The 15,919-nt window shown below is 48.5% G+C and overlaps 1 protein-coding gene across 9 annotated transcripts in view; it reads left to right on the forward strand.

Moving 5' to 3' along the window:
- PPP2R5C (protein phosphatase 2 regulatory subunit B'gamma) overlaps positions 1-15,919 on the forward strand; it is a 139,511-nt gene that overhangs the window by 10,416 nt on the left and 113,176 nt on the right. For all 9 annotated transcript variants that reach the window (XM_005222144.4, XM_005222149.4, XM_024981629.2 and 6 more), the window contains exon 3: positions 6,953-7,115. In XM_005222144.4, the coding sequence (XP_005222201.1) occupies positions 6,953-7,115 (163 nt within the window). The remainder of the gene's footprint in view (positions 1-6,952; positions 7,116-15,919) is intronic.

Genomic DNA, 15,919 nt, shown 5'->3' on the forward strand with positions numbered 1-15,919 from the left:
CAGAGCCCAGCAGCAGCTTTCAAAATACTTCCAGTGTGAGCGCTTTGAACTTGTTAGCTGTCCCTCTTCTTACTATAAAGGATCAAACCTAGGATTAAATTTAAGAGACAAGAAGACATATAAACTGACCAAAAGAGCAAATGGGTAAAATTAGAGAAAAGAGGCAGGTGACAAGGGGATGTGAGGTGGGAAAGAGGCCCCACCTACCTTCTAAAGCCCCACCCCTGGTGCTCAGCCCGAGGCCACGCCCTCCCCATCAGAGTGGACCCAGGGAGTGGACCCAGGGTGGCCCTCGAGTAACAGCAGCCTCGTGTCCTTCTCGTCTTTCTTTTTAGACATTTATCTTTATTTGTGGGTTGCGGGTGGCGGGGATCAGAACAAACTTGGTTTTAAAAAGAGTCCAGAAGTCTGCAGTTTCTCATTTTCCTTGATCTACTCTGAACCCTGCATCCTAGAGCAGGGCTAGTCTGGTTCCTTCCAGATCTAACGGTCGCAGTGCTGCATGCTGAGAGAGAGAGCCTGGGCTCTAAAGGGCGAGGCCTTTCTGCTTGCGGGGTGAGCCTCATCTCTCCCAGAGTCATCTTCCTCCCCTCAGCTAGCATTCTCTTGGTCTCTTGTCTCTCTCTTTCCTTCCTGACACATTGTCTTATTTTATTCAAATACCAGTCTGCTCACACATGGTCCAGGAACACCCACAGAATTGTTGTTCAGTTGCTCAGTCGGGTCTGACTCTATGCGATCTCAGGACTGCAGCACACCAAGCTACTGTGTCCTTCACCATCTCCTGGCGTTTGTTCAAACTCATGTCCTTTGAGTCGGTAATGCCACCCAGCCATTCATCCTCTGTCGTTCCCTTCTCCTCCTGCCTTCAGTCTTTCCCAGCATCAGGGTCTTTTCCAATGTGTCAGCTCTTCACATCAGGTGGCCAAAGTATTGGAGCTTCAAATCCAGCATCAGTCCTTCCAATGAATATTCACGGCTGATTTCCTTTGAGATTGACTTGTTTGATCTCCTTGCTATCCAAGGGGCTCTCAAGAATCTTCCTCAGCACCAGTTTTTCGGCTCTCAGCCTTCTTTATGGTCCAACTCTCACATCCATACAGGACTGCTGGAAAAACCATCGTTTTGACTATATGGACCTTTGTTGGCAAAGTGATATCTCTGCTTTTTAATATACTGTCTAGGTTTGTCATAGCTTTTCTTCGAAGAAGCAAATGTCTATTAATTTCATGGCTGCTGTTACCATCTGCAGTGATTTTGGAGGCCAAGAAAATAAAGTCTCTCACTGTTTCTATTGTTTCCTCATCTATTTGCCATGAAGTGATGGGACCAGATGCCATGATCTTACGTTTTTCAATGTTGAGTCTTAAGCCAGCTTTTTCACTGTCCTCTTTAACCTTCATTAAGAGGCTCTTTAGTTCCTCTTCACTTCCTGCCATTAGAGTGGTATCATCTGCATATCTGAGGTTGTTGATATTTCTCCCTGCAGTCTTGATTCCAGCTTGTGCTTCATCCAGCCCAGCATTTCGCGTGATGTACTCTGCATATAAGTTAAATAAGCAGGGTGACAATATACAGCCTTGACGTACTCCTTTCCCAATTTGGAACCAGTCCATTGTTCCATGTCCGGTTCTAACTGTTATTTCTTGACTTGCATACAGGTTTCTCCCATCTCTTTAAGAATTTTCTACAATTTGTTGTGATCCACACAGTCAAAGGCTTTAGCATAGTCAATGAAGCATATGTAGACATTTTTCTGGAATTCTCTTTCTTCTCTGTGATCCAGTGGATGTTGGCAATTTGATCTCTGGTTCTTCTGCCTTTTCTAAATCCAGCTTGTACATCTGGAGGTTCTCAGTTCACGTACTGTTGAAGCCTCTCTTGGAGGATTTTGAGCTCTACCTTGCTAGCATGTGAAATGAGCACAGTTGTATGGTAGTTGGAACATCGATGTAATAAAGCAGATATAATCACATATGAAAGATTGGTCTTCAGACATCATATCCAGTGATGCCACACTTGCCCACAGTCTCCCCAACATAAAGCCATAGTCACGCCTTGGTGGCCACTAAGCCATTCACAGAGCTTCCTTAACTGCACTGTCCGAAGCTGCTGGTCTGAATAGCTGTAGAGATCTCAGCAGGAGATGGAGGAACCAGCTCAACCTTGGCATAGCACCCAAGCGTGGCCAGTCCAGGCTTTGAGTAAGTCACAACAGCTTTGACCATGCCGCGGCCTACCCGCAAGGTTACCGACAGTCTGGACTGCGGTTCTCTGGTGGAAAGCACGTCGCCCCGCCTGGCCAGCCGAATGGCCATCGTGTTTTATGTTGCAGGCTTCTGTTCAGTAGATGCACTCAGTCACCCAGCAGGCACGTTCTGAGGCCCCGCTGCGTGCTGAGCACCACCGCAGGTGCTGGGATTCGACGCGGGACACAGCCGGGCTCCCGCACGCGTGCAGCTTGCTTTCAGTGAGCGCCGTGTACTCTCTTGTACCTAAGGGGCAGCGGCTGCGCCGGCGTGGGACCGCCTCGTGCTGGGCAGAGCTGCGGTCCCGGGGCTCCGGACACCAGCAGCTCCCGCTGGTCCTCGTGACACCGAATCCAGGTGTGTCACGTGTCCAGACACCCCTGGTGGGCAGGACCACCTCTGGCTGCCCTGCGCTGGAAGCCAGGAGGCTGCTGCAGGTGGTCAGGGACAGTCTCCCCAGGGGGACGAGGGCAAAGGTGAGACCCGAGGGTGCAGAAGGAGCCAGAGATGCAGAGATCTGGGAAAGGGTGTTCCAGCCAGAGGAAGCAGCTAGTACAAAGGCCCAGGCGGGAGGGAGCTGGGTGTGTCCACCAGAAAGAAGGCCAGCCGGGCTGGAGAGAAGCGAAACACGTCGAGGAGGAGTTTGGAAAGAGGGCGCACAGGCTCGCCCAGCAGGCTCTCAGGCTTATCCGCAGCACCTTGGATTCTTACTCTAAGATGATGGGGTGAGCAGGGACGTGAGATGATCCAACCTAAGTGGTTCCAAAGACCTCTGCACCTGCTGGGTAGGAACCAGAGGGCCGAGAGTGGGAACAGGGAGGCGCGAGAGTGGGACAGGGAGGCGCGAGAGTGGGACAGGGAGGCGCGAGAGTGGAACAGGGAAGCGTGAGAGTGGGACAGGGAGGCGCAGGAGTGGGAACAGGGAGGCGCATTTCAGGTTGAAGACCCAGCCCCTCAGATGCCGGGGTTCCTCGTCCACGCTTGGGAGGATGAGGCTGGGCCCGGCTGGCCGTGGGCATTGCACTTGAATGGGCTTGTCAACTGACCGCTGGCTTCACAGGCCTGAGCTGAGAGCTGGCCCTCGTGGCTTCTGACCCCTGAAGGAGAATGCAGACAGCTGTGCTCTGCGGGGCCGGCTCCTACCCTCGCAGCCTTCGTTTTTTCCTGGACAGTCTGGTTTCTTCGGAGAATGCCTTTCTTCCCTCACAGACAGCCGGTTCTCCAGTGTCACGCACACGTGGTTCAGTAGCTGTGGATGGTCAGCATTCAGTCCAAAAAGTAATCTCCTTTTAAGCCCCATATCTCTTCTTTTAAAGTTTGTTTTGTTTTGCTTTGTTTTTGGCTGTGCTCGTGGCGTGTGGGATCTTAGTTCCGCCCCCAGGGATCGAGCCTGTGCTCCCGGTGTTGGACACACAGTGTTAACCATTGGGCTGCCAGGGAAGTCCCTTTAGCCCCAAACTTCACTCCTGCGCACACTGCCCAGAATTTCTGAGTCTGGGGGCTCTGTGGAAGCAGGTCACCCGCCTTTTCCTGCCAGCCTCACCCGCTGTGTGGTTTCCAGAGCGAGGTTGCCCGGGTCTCGCTTCGTTGGCCCCACCCCTCCGTCTGCTTTCTACTCTCGAGACATCTGGGGAGCGAACACTGTCTCGTCCTTAGATGCCCAGCGACTCCTCGTGCAGGTCTTGTGACTGGAGGCTGTGACTTTCACGCCTTCACTGTCACGTGCTTAAGACCTACACCGTTAAGTGTGAGTGCAGGCCTGACCTCCGTCAGGAAACTCTCTTCTGTCCTTCCTTCCTTCTCACCCCTCAGCCAGGGGTAATTGGCAACTACTCATCGCTGCCATTGTAGCAAGTGAGCAGCCATGGCCAGTAGGTGAATACATGGGTGCGGTTGTGTTCCAGTAAAACTTTGTTTGCAAAAACAGGTAGGTGGCCAGATTTGGCCCATGGGCCATAACTCACTGACCCCTGGCTTAGTGGACTCCAAATCAGGTTCCGTGCTTAAGAGAAACCCTTTGGTGAGGGCACTTACGCTGCCTGGTGAGTTTCTGGGCTCTGCTCTGAAACCTGTGGAGACTGTGCTCTGTGAAAGAGATATGAAAGAGTGGGGTCTTTGACCCCACTCCCCACCTAGATGCCATTGAGAGGCCAGTGATTTGGCCCTGCTCAAATGAGCGATAAATGTCTTTCAGCTAATTGTGAATTTTTTAATTGCAGTGTTTGAATGGCAGGAAAGAGGTGCTTGTTTAGGAGTGATCCCCTATATGGGGAAACATCTAGGAATGAGGCTTTATCACAAATCCAGTTGTCTGTTTTGCTGTTTGAATGAAATATCTCAGAATACTAAGAAGCTGACAAATACCCATATATCTGCTGTCCACATTCTTCTTCACTCTGATTTTATGGGGGTGCAGTTGCCTGGCTGCATAGAAAGTTGGGGATTTGGGCATATTGCTGGGTCCAGAGACCTTCAGACTTGATGCACCCCACGTTAGAAACTGCTGGGGACCGCTTTTCCTGAGGGTGAGGAAGCCCTTCCACCTTCCGAGGTGCAGCCTGGGCTGCTTGCAAGACCTGGGAAGGGGGGCGTCTCGTGCCCCCAGCAGACATGCCTCTTGCTGTGCCCCTCCCTGGGGGCGCAGCAGTGTGCAGGGGCTGGGCAGGGGGCGCCTGACAGACTCCCCCTCCCAGCCCTCCAAGACCCCACTGCCAAGGCCTCAAGGGTCCCGACAACCGGCAGTGATAGACACCCCGCCCCCCAGAGTCCGCGCAGCCCTGCTGTAAAGAGGCCCTGAGCTGAGAAGAGTGGGCCTGGCACCCGCTTCACTAACGGGGCTTCATGCGAGTCTCAGGGCATCCCGAGGCCCCCACGTCCCACCTGGAAACGCAACTGCCTCTGACGTGGCGGTGGGTGTGTGCACCCTCGCTTCGGAACCTCCGGAGCCCGCTAAATTGCAGCAACGTCCAGTGGAAGGAAAAGGGCAGCTCTTTTGATAAATAATTCTGAGTTTGATAAACTTCCCATCGGGACTTCTCTGGCCGTCCAGTGGTAGAACTCCATGCTTCCACGGCAGGAGGCGCAGCTTCCGTCCCCAGTGGAGGAGCTGGGATCCTGCGGGCCACACAGCGCGTCCAAATGTTAATAACGATGATCGTTTCCCATCACTGATCCAAAACAAACGAGGCTGAAGCCAGTCTTGGAGCACCTCTCGCCTCACTGAGTGAATACGTAAAAACGAAACTGCCCATCACCTCCTTTCCCGGAGTGGCAAAGAAGGGAAGAAGTTAGTCTGCTTAGATCTTACCCAAGTCAAGTAGCTTAGACAGTATCGTTCTTCTTTAGAAAAATTTCTTGTAATTCCGAGACGGACAATCGAGTTTTTATTTTGCGTGTAAACACCTGAACCGAGGAAGCAGCCCGTTGTCTGTCACTGACTGTTGAGCCGACTCGAGCGCCTTCTCGCGCCAGAGCCCAGAGCAGCCTTGGACGTGCACGCCCGCGACTCCAGGGCTGCTGTGAGTGAGTCCGTCTGGAAGGATGAAGGCCCTTTGGGAGCGCTGGGTTAGCGGCTGTGGCGTGTTTCTCTCTCTTCCACACTGGTTCCTCCCTTGTACATGACTGGCACTGTCCTTGACATGCGCTGGCGTTCACAGTTCAAAAGTCCAAGAGCTGCCAGTCTTCTTTTGGAGGGGAGACCACCGTCCCAGCGCCAGACCCTATTTAGAGGTCAGTGGAGGATCACAGGACAAAGAAGCTCCTGGTTCTGCCTGGGGTGAGGGCAGGGGGTTCCGTAAACAAGCCAAAAAGGAACAGATGACATCCTTTTTTGTATGTGGTAAAAGATACCCAACACGAAACGTACCCCGAGTGACGCTCTGTATGCTCACCGTGCTGTGCAGCCATCACCACCGTCTAGTTGCAGACACTGTCCTCACCCCCGAAGGGAAGCCCCTAAGCGTCGAGCCTTCGCTTTTCACCTCCCCCACTGCCAGGCCCTGACAGCCACTCACCTGCCGTCTCTCCGTGGATTTTCCTCTTCTGGTTGCTTCTTACAGGTGGGATCATACAATATACGGCCTTTTGTGGCTGGCTTCTTTCATTGCACATGGTGTTTTCAAGGTCCATCTGTCTTGCAGCCTGTCTCTGTACGGTACTGCTTTTCGTGGCCGAGTAATACTCCGATGTGTGGATATGCCATATTGTGTGCTATCGTTTGAGAGACACGTGGGCTTTCCTGCCTTTGGTTGTTGTGAACAGTGCAGCTGTGAACACTGGTGTGCAAGGTTTTGCTTCACACCCCTTTTTCAGTTCATTTGGCTATATACCTAAGAGTGGGCAAAAGTCCCTTTTGCCAAGTGAGGAAACATTTTCATAGGTTCCAGAAATTAGGATATGAGCATTTTTCGAGGGTCACTGTCATCAACCTATGTATATACATCAGCCCTATAGTCAGAAGTTCAAAAGAAGATGCAGGGAATTAGGTGTATCTGTGAAATCTCCAGAAAAAGAGCATCGCTGGGGTGGGATGTAACCACAGACTCCAGTGGCTTGTGAGCGATTGAGTTGTTTTCTAGTAGCGTGAAAGAGACTGTCCCCGAGCAAAACTTGCCTTTTTCATGTGTATTTTTCCCTTTCTAATTGTGCTATAAACTACAACTGTTTGACATACATATTTGTTTTTGTCTTCATTTTGGAAACAGATTCCCAGCAGGAAAAACAGCCTTATTGCTGCCCCGTCTGCAGCGTCTAGTAAAATAAAAGTACCAGCCCCTCAGCCCATAGTGAAGAGAGACAGACGGCAAAACTCTTCCAGGTTGAGCGCCAGCAATAACAGAGAACTTCAAAAACTACCGTCTTTAAAAGGTAATTTTTATTATTCATCTTGTGAAAGTTAAAGTTTGCCCACGTAGGGGTAAGGAGCAACGTTTTGATGGTTTGCTAGCTTCTTATACTTTTGCTGTGTTTAAATTCTGTAGGGTTATTTTTTCTTCTTTATTGAGTTTTTTCAGGTTGAATGCCACTAACTTAACCAACTAATATTTCAAATTACAGAGCTGTTTACGATGAAAATGTAATCGTGAGTACATTACGGGTGTAAAATACTTAACTCGCACAGAGCAAAGACTTAAATCTTTTCCTGTTCATTGTAATTCAGCTAGCCAGTTTTCTTTCAAGTAATTCTCCTCTTTCGTTGGTCTTAGAACTCTGGAAATCCAGAAAGGAGTTACCGCAAGTAGAGTAATTGTAAAAACTATGGTAGAACCTCTTCATTGTTCTGGTGCTGGAGAAGTAAGGACGATAGCAATAGTCTTTTACGGACTTTCTCCTTCTGGGTCACTTGGGGATTACCTCTACCCGGGGTTTCCTGCTTGAGGTTAGTCAGGGAACAGTGCTCTTTGCTTCAAGTTTCCCCCCAAAACAGCCCAGCCACCCCTTTCTGTCTGGGCGGTATTCAGTCCCTGAAAGTGCTTCTCTAGGAGATTTTGAGGTCAAAGTACATAAAATCTTACTGGGGAAGCAAGGTAAGGGCCCCAAAGTCGAACATGAACCTCTGAAAAGCTCTATGTTTGCTAACATATGAGACTAGTGTAGTAAAGCGTCAAACATTTTCGTATCTTAAATTCCTGACACCGGGTCTTCTGCGGTGAATTTTCCTCGTGTGTGAACTTGCAGCGGGGAGCTCGTCATCTTTACAGCTGTGTTCCCACGCCTTCCGCGTCGCAGGGCAGAGAGCCGGAGCTCAGTATAGATGTATAGGGAGAGAGGGTGGATGGAGAGAGGGTGGATGAGGAAGAATGGATGGAGGAAAGGAAGGGAGGACAGAGAGGAGGGTGGTGGATGGAGAGAGGGTGAGTGGAGAGGGGTGGGGGAGAGAGGGTGACTGGAGCCAGAGAGGAGTGTGTGGGGGAGGGTGGATGGATGGAGGGGGTGGAAGAGTGGGTGGAGGGAGGGATTGATGGATTCATGGATGTACTTCTGACCCCTCACTTGCTAGGGATCCAGGCTCTCGTCTCACTGCCTTCTGCAGAGCTGTGTCTGGCTTGCATTTCGTTTAGCTGTGTAGCAGATAGCGTGCCTAGTAAGTCCTTCTGGAGGAGTCTTCCCTCCTCAATAGCATGCCTTTCTGGTGCTGTTCAGCCATTCACGGACACCGTGTGGAACACCCCCACACCAGCCCTGCTCTAGGTTCTGGGGGTGCCCCATCCAGAAAACCCCAGGGCCTGCTCTGCTGGAGCCAGCACCTCCCCCACCAGCGGGACCCCCGGGAGCGAGTGAAGGGCCACCTGCTGTCCCTGCTCCCAGGGCCCTGCAGAGGCCCGGCCAGAATCCACAGCTGTCCGGGGTGGACAGGCTTCCCACCGCTGTGCTGAGCCTTCTGGCGCAGGAGCTGTCCCCAGGGCCTGTCCTGGATGGAGGTCGGCCCCTGCCCACGAGGCTGTGCCCTGCCAGGTCGACCCCTTCCCTTCCCGTGCCCAGAAAGACACACCCACTTGGCCCGAATCTCACCCTGGCCAAGCCGTACCCCTCATCACTCTTGTGTGGTGAGTCTTTTCTGGCTGTTCTAAAACATTAGTGCCTCTGTAAGCATGTCAGAGCAACTTTCGTCTGGTTCAGAAAAAAATAGGAATTGACTGGAATTACATTAACGATATAATTACTGGCGGAATTCTGTTTTGATGATACTCTACCCATCTAGGACAATGGCACGCTGCCTTGCCTTTTCAGCTCTTGTTTTCTGACTTTTCATAAGGTTTTATGATTTTTCCTGGGATTCTTTACCCTTGCGTTAAATTTCCTCCCAAGTGCTCTCTAGGTCTTGTCATTCTTGCGTTGTGTTTTTTCCATTTATGCTTCTAATTCGTTCTTATTAACCAACAGTGAAAAGCTGTTGGTTTTTTAATACTTTCTTACTCTGTCACCAGATTTTCTTATTAATCTTAGTAATGTTTTTATTAGCATCCGTATATATGGTCCTGTCATTTGTAATTAGGTATTTTTCTCTTCCGGTATCTGTACCAGCAAATACTGCTGCTCTTAGTTTTATTTTGCTTTCAGCCGGGACCAGTAACACACAGATATCAGAGGTGAGAGCGTGCCCGCTGTGGTCTCCCATTTGGGTGAATGGCTTCAGCTTTTCCTCGTTTCTCGTGAAAACGGCCCTCAGTTCAGTTCAGTTCAGTCGCTCAGTTGTGTCCGACTCTTCGAGACCCCAGGAATCGCAGCACGCCAGGCTTCCCTGTCTGTCACCAACTCCCGGAGTTCACTGAGACTCACGTCCATCGAGTCAGTGATGCCATCCAGCCATCTCATCCTCTGTCGTCCCCTTCTCCTCCTGCCCCCAATCCCTCCCAGCATCAGAGTCTTTGCCAGTGAGTCAGCTCTTCGCATGAGGTGGCCAAAGTATTGGAGTTTCAGCCTCAGCATCATTCCCTCCAAAGAAATCCCAGGGCTGATCTCCTTCAGAATGGACTGGTTGGATCTCCTTGCAGACCAAGGGACTCTCAAGAGTCTTCTCCAACACCACAGTTCAAAAGCATCAATTCTTCGGCGCTCAGCCTTCTTCACAGTCCAACTCTCACATCCATACATGACCACAGGAAAAACCATAGCCTTGACTAGATGGACCTTTGTTGGCAAAGTAATGTCTCTGCTTTTGAATATGCTATCTGGGTTGGTCATAACTTTTCTTCCAAGGAGTAAGCGTCTTTTAATTTCATGGCTGCAGTCACCATCTGCAGTGATTTTGGAGCCCCCAAAAATAAAGCCTGACACTGTTTCCACTGTTTCCCCATCTATTTCCCATGAAGTGATGGGACCGGATGCCATGATCTTCGTTTTCTGAATGTTGAGCTTTAAGCCAACTTTTTCACTCTCCACTTTCACTTTCATCAAGAGGCTTTTGAGTTCCTCTTCACTTTCTGCCATAAGGGTGGTGTCATCTGCATATCTGAGGTTATTGATATTTCTCCCGGCAATCTTGATTCCAGCTTGTGTTTCTTCCAGTCCAGCGTTTCTCATGATGTACTCTGCATAAAAGTTAAATAAGCAGGGTGATAATATACAGCCTTGACGTACTCCTTTTCCTATTTGGAACCAGTCTGTTGTTCCATGTCCAGTTCTAACTGTTGCTTCCTGACCTGAATACAGATTTCTCAAGAGGCAGGTCAAGTGGTCTGGTATTCCCATCTCTTTCAGAATTTTCCACAGTTTATTGTGATCCACACAGTCAAAGGCTTTGGCATAGTCAATAAAGCAGAAATGGATGTTTTTCTGGAACTCTCTTGCTTTTTCCATGATCCAGCGGATGTTGGCAATTTGATCTCTGGTTCCTCTGCCTTTTCTAAAACCAGCTTGAACATCAGGAAGTTCACGGTTCATGTATTGCTGAAGCCTGGCTTGGAGAATTTTGAGCATTACTTTACTAGCGTGTGAGATGAGTGCAATTGTGCGGTAGTTTGAGCATTCTTTGGCATTGCCTTTCTTTGGGATTGGGATTAAAACTGACCTTTTCCAGTCCTGTGGCCACTGCTGAGTTTTCCAAATTTGCTGGCATATTGAGTGTAGCACTTTCACAGCATCATCTTTCAGAATTTGAATTCTGGAATTCAACTGGAATTCCATCACCTCCACTAGCTTTGTTCGTAGTGATGCTTTCTAAGGCCCACTTGACTTCACGTTCCAGGATGTCTGGCTCTAGATGAGTGATCACACCATCGTGATTATCTGGGTCGTGAAGATCTTTTTTGTACAGTTCTTCTGTGTATTCTTGCCACCTCTTCTTAATATCTTCTTCTGTTAGGTCCATATCATTTCTGTCCTTTGTCGAGCCCATCTTTGCGTGAAATGTCCCCTTGGTATCTCTAATTTTCTTGAAGAGATCTCTAGTCTTTCCCATTCTGTTGTTTTCCTCTATTTCTTTGCACTGATCGCTGAGGAAGGCTTGCTTATCTCTCGGTTTCCAGTAAATCACGTTGCCCCAGCGTGCTGCTGCTCCACGGTCCACATTTTGCATCGCTGTTTCCATATCGCCGTGGCTGGCGGGTCATGTCCGAGAGCCACTGCTGGATTTTATCAGATGCCGTATGGTTTCTCTCCTTAAGATGTGACTTTAGTAACTGCCGTGTTGATGAATACTGGGAGGAACCTCGGCGCCGTCGCAGTGTGGCTTCGCTGCGTGCTGTGTTGGATTTAGTTTTCGTTACTCTCTGCCTCCACGTTTACTGCGTGAAGCTGGGCGTGGTTTTCTTCCCTTTCTGTAAACTGCTGTACTGTATCAAATCTCAAGTGTCCGTCCTGGCACTTTGCGCTCTTTCCTGAATGCCGTCTAGAGAACTATACACCACTCTCTCATGCCCTCTCTCACAGAGGTTGTACGATAGCAGAGATCAACTGTGGGAGAACAGATGCACCTCACCGTCCGTGGCTCAGGGTGAAAGGTTGCGGCGGAACTTGGCTGGGCCTAGTGCTTTGCTCAGGGATGAATCTGCAGATCCCCCCTTGTGAGGCCAGGTTAGGCCGGGTCACGTGTTAACTCACACACTGTGCTCTGTAATGAATCTCTTAATTTCTCCTACCTCTGAGGTGGTGCTGTCTCCTTATGAGTTCACTTATTTTTCTGATTATTTCCTTTTCAATATACGTCATTTCCACTTTTAATTATCCTCTTTTCTTTTTTTTTCCCTCAGTTATTATATACAGAGTTCACTTAACTTAAAACTGTGTGCTCCTCTGAGTATAATTTTAGCTCTGACCATAGATTTTTCTTTCTTTTTTCTAAAATCATAGCCTTTTTAAAAGTTTTATTGAGGCATAACTTACATACTATAGAATTCACTAATTATAATTGGAAATGTGTATTATTGTAATTAACATGGAGAGTTGTGCAGCCATTACCACAATGTATTAATAGTTTTAGAATGTTTCCATCGCCCCTTATGCTCATTTGCCATCAGCCCGCACTCCTATCCCAGCTCCAGGTGGCCACTGATTTGCTTTCCGCCTCTTTGTTGGTCAGTCGCTAAGTCGTGTCCGAGTCTTTGTGACCCCGTGGACTATATGGCACGCCAGTCCTCCCTGTCCTTCACCAAGTCCCAGAATTTGCTCAAACTTGTGTCCATCGAGTCGGTGATGCCATCCAACCATCTCATCCTCGGTCGTCCCCTTCTCATCCTGCCTTCAGTCTTCCCCAGCATCAGGGTCTTTTCCAGTGAGTCAGCTCTTCACATCAGGTGGCCCAAGTATTAGAGCTTTGGCATCAGTCCTTCCAGTGAATATTCAGGGTTGATTTCTTTTAGGATTGACTGGTTTGATCTCCTTGCTCTCCAAGGGATCCCTAAGAGTCTTCTGTAGCACCACGCTCCAAAAGCATCAATTCTTCAGCGCTCAACTTTCTTTATGGTCCAACTCTCACATCCCTACGTGACTGCTGGAAAAACCATAACTTTGATTAAATGGACCTTAGTCAGCAAAGTGAGGACTGTTTTTTAATACACTGTCTAGGTTTGTGATAGCTTTTCTCCCAAGAAGGAAGCAAGCATCTTTTAATTTCATGGCTGCAGTCACCATCCACAGTGATTTGGGAACCCAAGAAAATAAAATATGCCACTGTTTCCACTTTTTCCTCATCTATTTGCCATGAAGTGATGGGACCAGATGCCATGATCTCAGTTTTTTGAATGCTGAGTTTTAAGCCAGCTTTTCGACTCTCTTCTCTTGCCCTCGTCAGGAGGCTCTTTACTTCCTCTTTGCTTCCTGCCGTTAGGGCGGCGTGCTGAGGTGCGTGTATGCACGCTGTCACTTCAGTCGTGTGTGACTCTTCCTGATCCCATGGGCTGTAGCCCGCCAGGCTCCTCTATCCGTGGGATTCTCCAGGCAGTGATACTGGAGTGGGTTGCCATGCTCTCCTCCAGGACATCTCCTCCACCCAGGAGTGGAATCCAGTCTCTTACGTCTCCTGCACTGGCAGCAGGTTCTTTACCACTTGTGCCACCTGGGAAGCCAGTTGCCTTGGTATCCTTATCAAAAACCAATTGACCATAAATGTAAAAATTCATTTCTGGACTCTCAATTTTATCATATCAATCTGTATGCCTACTTTACCGCAGGGCAACAGGATCTCATTGTAGGGGCTCACTGCCGCTTTCATTTTCATTTCTATCATGAGGCCAGGTGCCCTCACAAGTGTTTATTGGTCCTTTCCCATGGGACTGCCTGACATTTTCGTAATGTCTTTGACGATTTCTTTATTCGGGATATGAACTCTCTGTTGGCTGTGCACGTGTTATAAATACCTTGTTCCACTGTAGTTTGTCCTTCATTTTAGCCATTCTGGTGAGCTGGTTTCAAAGCCAGCTGATGACGAATGAAGGTAAGCATCTCTTTGTAGGTTTATCATCTGCTCAGATATATTCTTTTCTGAAGTGCAAGCTTAAGTCTCTGGGCCTTTCTTTCTCATTGGATTGTTAAGATATTTAAAAAAAAAAAACACAGATTTGTTGGAGTTCAGGTGTAGGTCCTTGTAGATATGGGAACTGCACATTCTCTTCTACTCTGTATCTTGAGTTTTTACTCTCAAAGACATGAGCGCTTTGACAGTGCGTCGGCCTGCTGAGTAAATCTTTGCTTTCCACCAAGTAATGAAGATGTTACCTTACGTTGTTTTTCCTAAAACTTTCTTTGCCCTTTCACCTTGAACCGTGCAGTCCACGTCGAGTTTTGTGCCTGCTGTGAGATCACAGCTCCTTTTCCGTGTTTCTCTGTTTTCCCCTTTTTACTGTGCTCCCTGGCACAGTGCCTTGGTTGGAAAGGCCGCCCTTCCTTCACTCACTGTGGTGTTATCTTGTTGTGAATAAAGGACCATCGCTGTGCAGACCCCCTTCTGGGCCCTGTTTTGTTCCACGGGCTTGCCTGGGCTGTGTCTGGGAAGCGCTAACCCACCCTAGCAGGTCTTGGTATCGAGTAGTCTTCAGTCCCTCAGCTTTTTCTTCAGAATTGCCTTGGCTCTTTTCATTTCCGTACAAGTTTTAGAATCGGCCATTTGTCTAAGAAGTCCCTGCTTTGTTTCAGTGGGGGATGGTATTTGAAGACCGCGGTCTGAGTGCCAGGATTCTCTTTGCTATTGGAATGGTCAGTGTTTACAGGACTTTTCAGTGGACCGAACTAGAAAATAACGTGGTTTTTTTTTTCAAGACATAGCACATCAGGACTTCCTGCTGATACTCTCCATTCAAGTTCAGGCATTTATTTAACTTCTGTCTTACACCTCCTTTTAGTCACATGGAGATTTCTGGTTCTCAGGGACATCAGAGATAATAAATAGAACTTAAATATCAGATAATTATTCATTTACTTCATCCCACATTGGGCTTCCCTGGTGGCTCAGCTGGTAAAGAATCCACCTGCAATGCAGGAGACCTGGGTTCGATCCCTGGGTTGGGAAGATCCCCTGTAGAAGGGAAAGGCTACCCACTCCAGTATTCTGGCCTGGAGAATTCCATGGACTTCATAGTCCATGGGGTCTCAGACACAACTGAGCGACTTTCTTTTTATCCCACATTATACAGAGTGTATTTTCAAACAAATAATACCAACATTGTGACCAGTACAATGACTGAAAGGTTCAAATTTGTGCATCTTTTCATTGCCTCCCTCCCCCCACCCTTTTTCTTAATAGCTTTACCCGTCTTCTTTGTCAGAGCTAGTCACTGGCCGTGACAACCTGTGCTGTCTCGCCGCATCCCTGCTTGCACTAGTCCTCCGCGGGAGCGCGGCCGACGCTCACCGCCGTCTCTGCGTGGCTTCTCGGTACTTTGCTGTGCGGTGAGCGTCCTCTCTGGGCGCCTTCTGTCTCAGACCTCCGAAAGCGTCGGTAGAGCGTCCCTGGCTCACGTGTCCTCTTCATGTGTATGTCAAGGGTGTTCTCCATTTCCTTCTGCGATGAAGTACCGCTGTCCGACTCCGATGTCTGATTTTCTTTTCTCTTACAGGTTATTTGGTCTGTTTGCTTTGATGCCTGAACAGTTTTTTTTTCCCCTTTTCTTTAAAGTTCAGTGGTTTCAGAGTATATCATTCTGGGTTGACTTTCCCACATACGTGCTGTGTTCTTTCACAGGGATAACACCAAGTCTCTTTTTCTTGGATTATTATTATTTTGAGGATTTGTTCTCTCCCCTTGCTTTCATTTACTCCTCTGGAGACTCCTGTTGTACACATACTGAATCTTCTTTGCCTGTTTTTGGTATTTGTTGTCTCCCTCTGGGTTTTTATCATTTCTTTTTTATTTAATCGTTTTTTTCCCCCTCTTTTTTATGTGCTGTTACCTGTGAGGCATTTTATGTTGTGTTTATTTGCTCTCGTATTCTCTTCAGTGAATCTTCATTTCTGAAATGATTTTCTTCTTTTAATTCTTTACAGAGTTACTACCTACCTCTGAGCTTTCCTATTAATATTCATGTAGCCCTTTGACACAGTGTGTGATTCCTTTAGTGTCTTTTGTCTCATCTTGAAATGTTAGGCTGCAGTTCTTCACGTCTTCGTGGGGTGTCTCCCTGTCTTGCTTTTACTGCTGCGTAGGTGTCGCTCAGTCCCCTTTCGCTTTTTCCTTATAAGAACTCCATGTGGGACTTGACTTTGATCCCACCGGTGCTCGTGTGAAAGTAAAGCGGAGC

This window comes from Bos taurus, chromosome 21 (genome assembly GCF_002263795.3).
Source record: "Bos taurus isolate L1 Dominette 01449 registration number 42190680 breed Hereford chromosome 21, ARS-UCD2.0, whole genome shotgun sequence".
Classification (NCBI taxonomy): Eukaryota; Metazoa; Chordata; class Mammalia; order Artiodactyla; family Bovidae; genus Bos; species Bos taurus.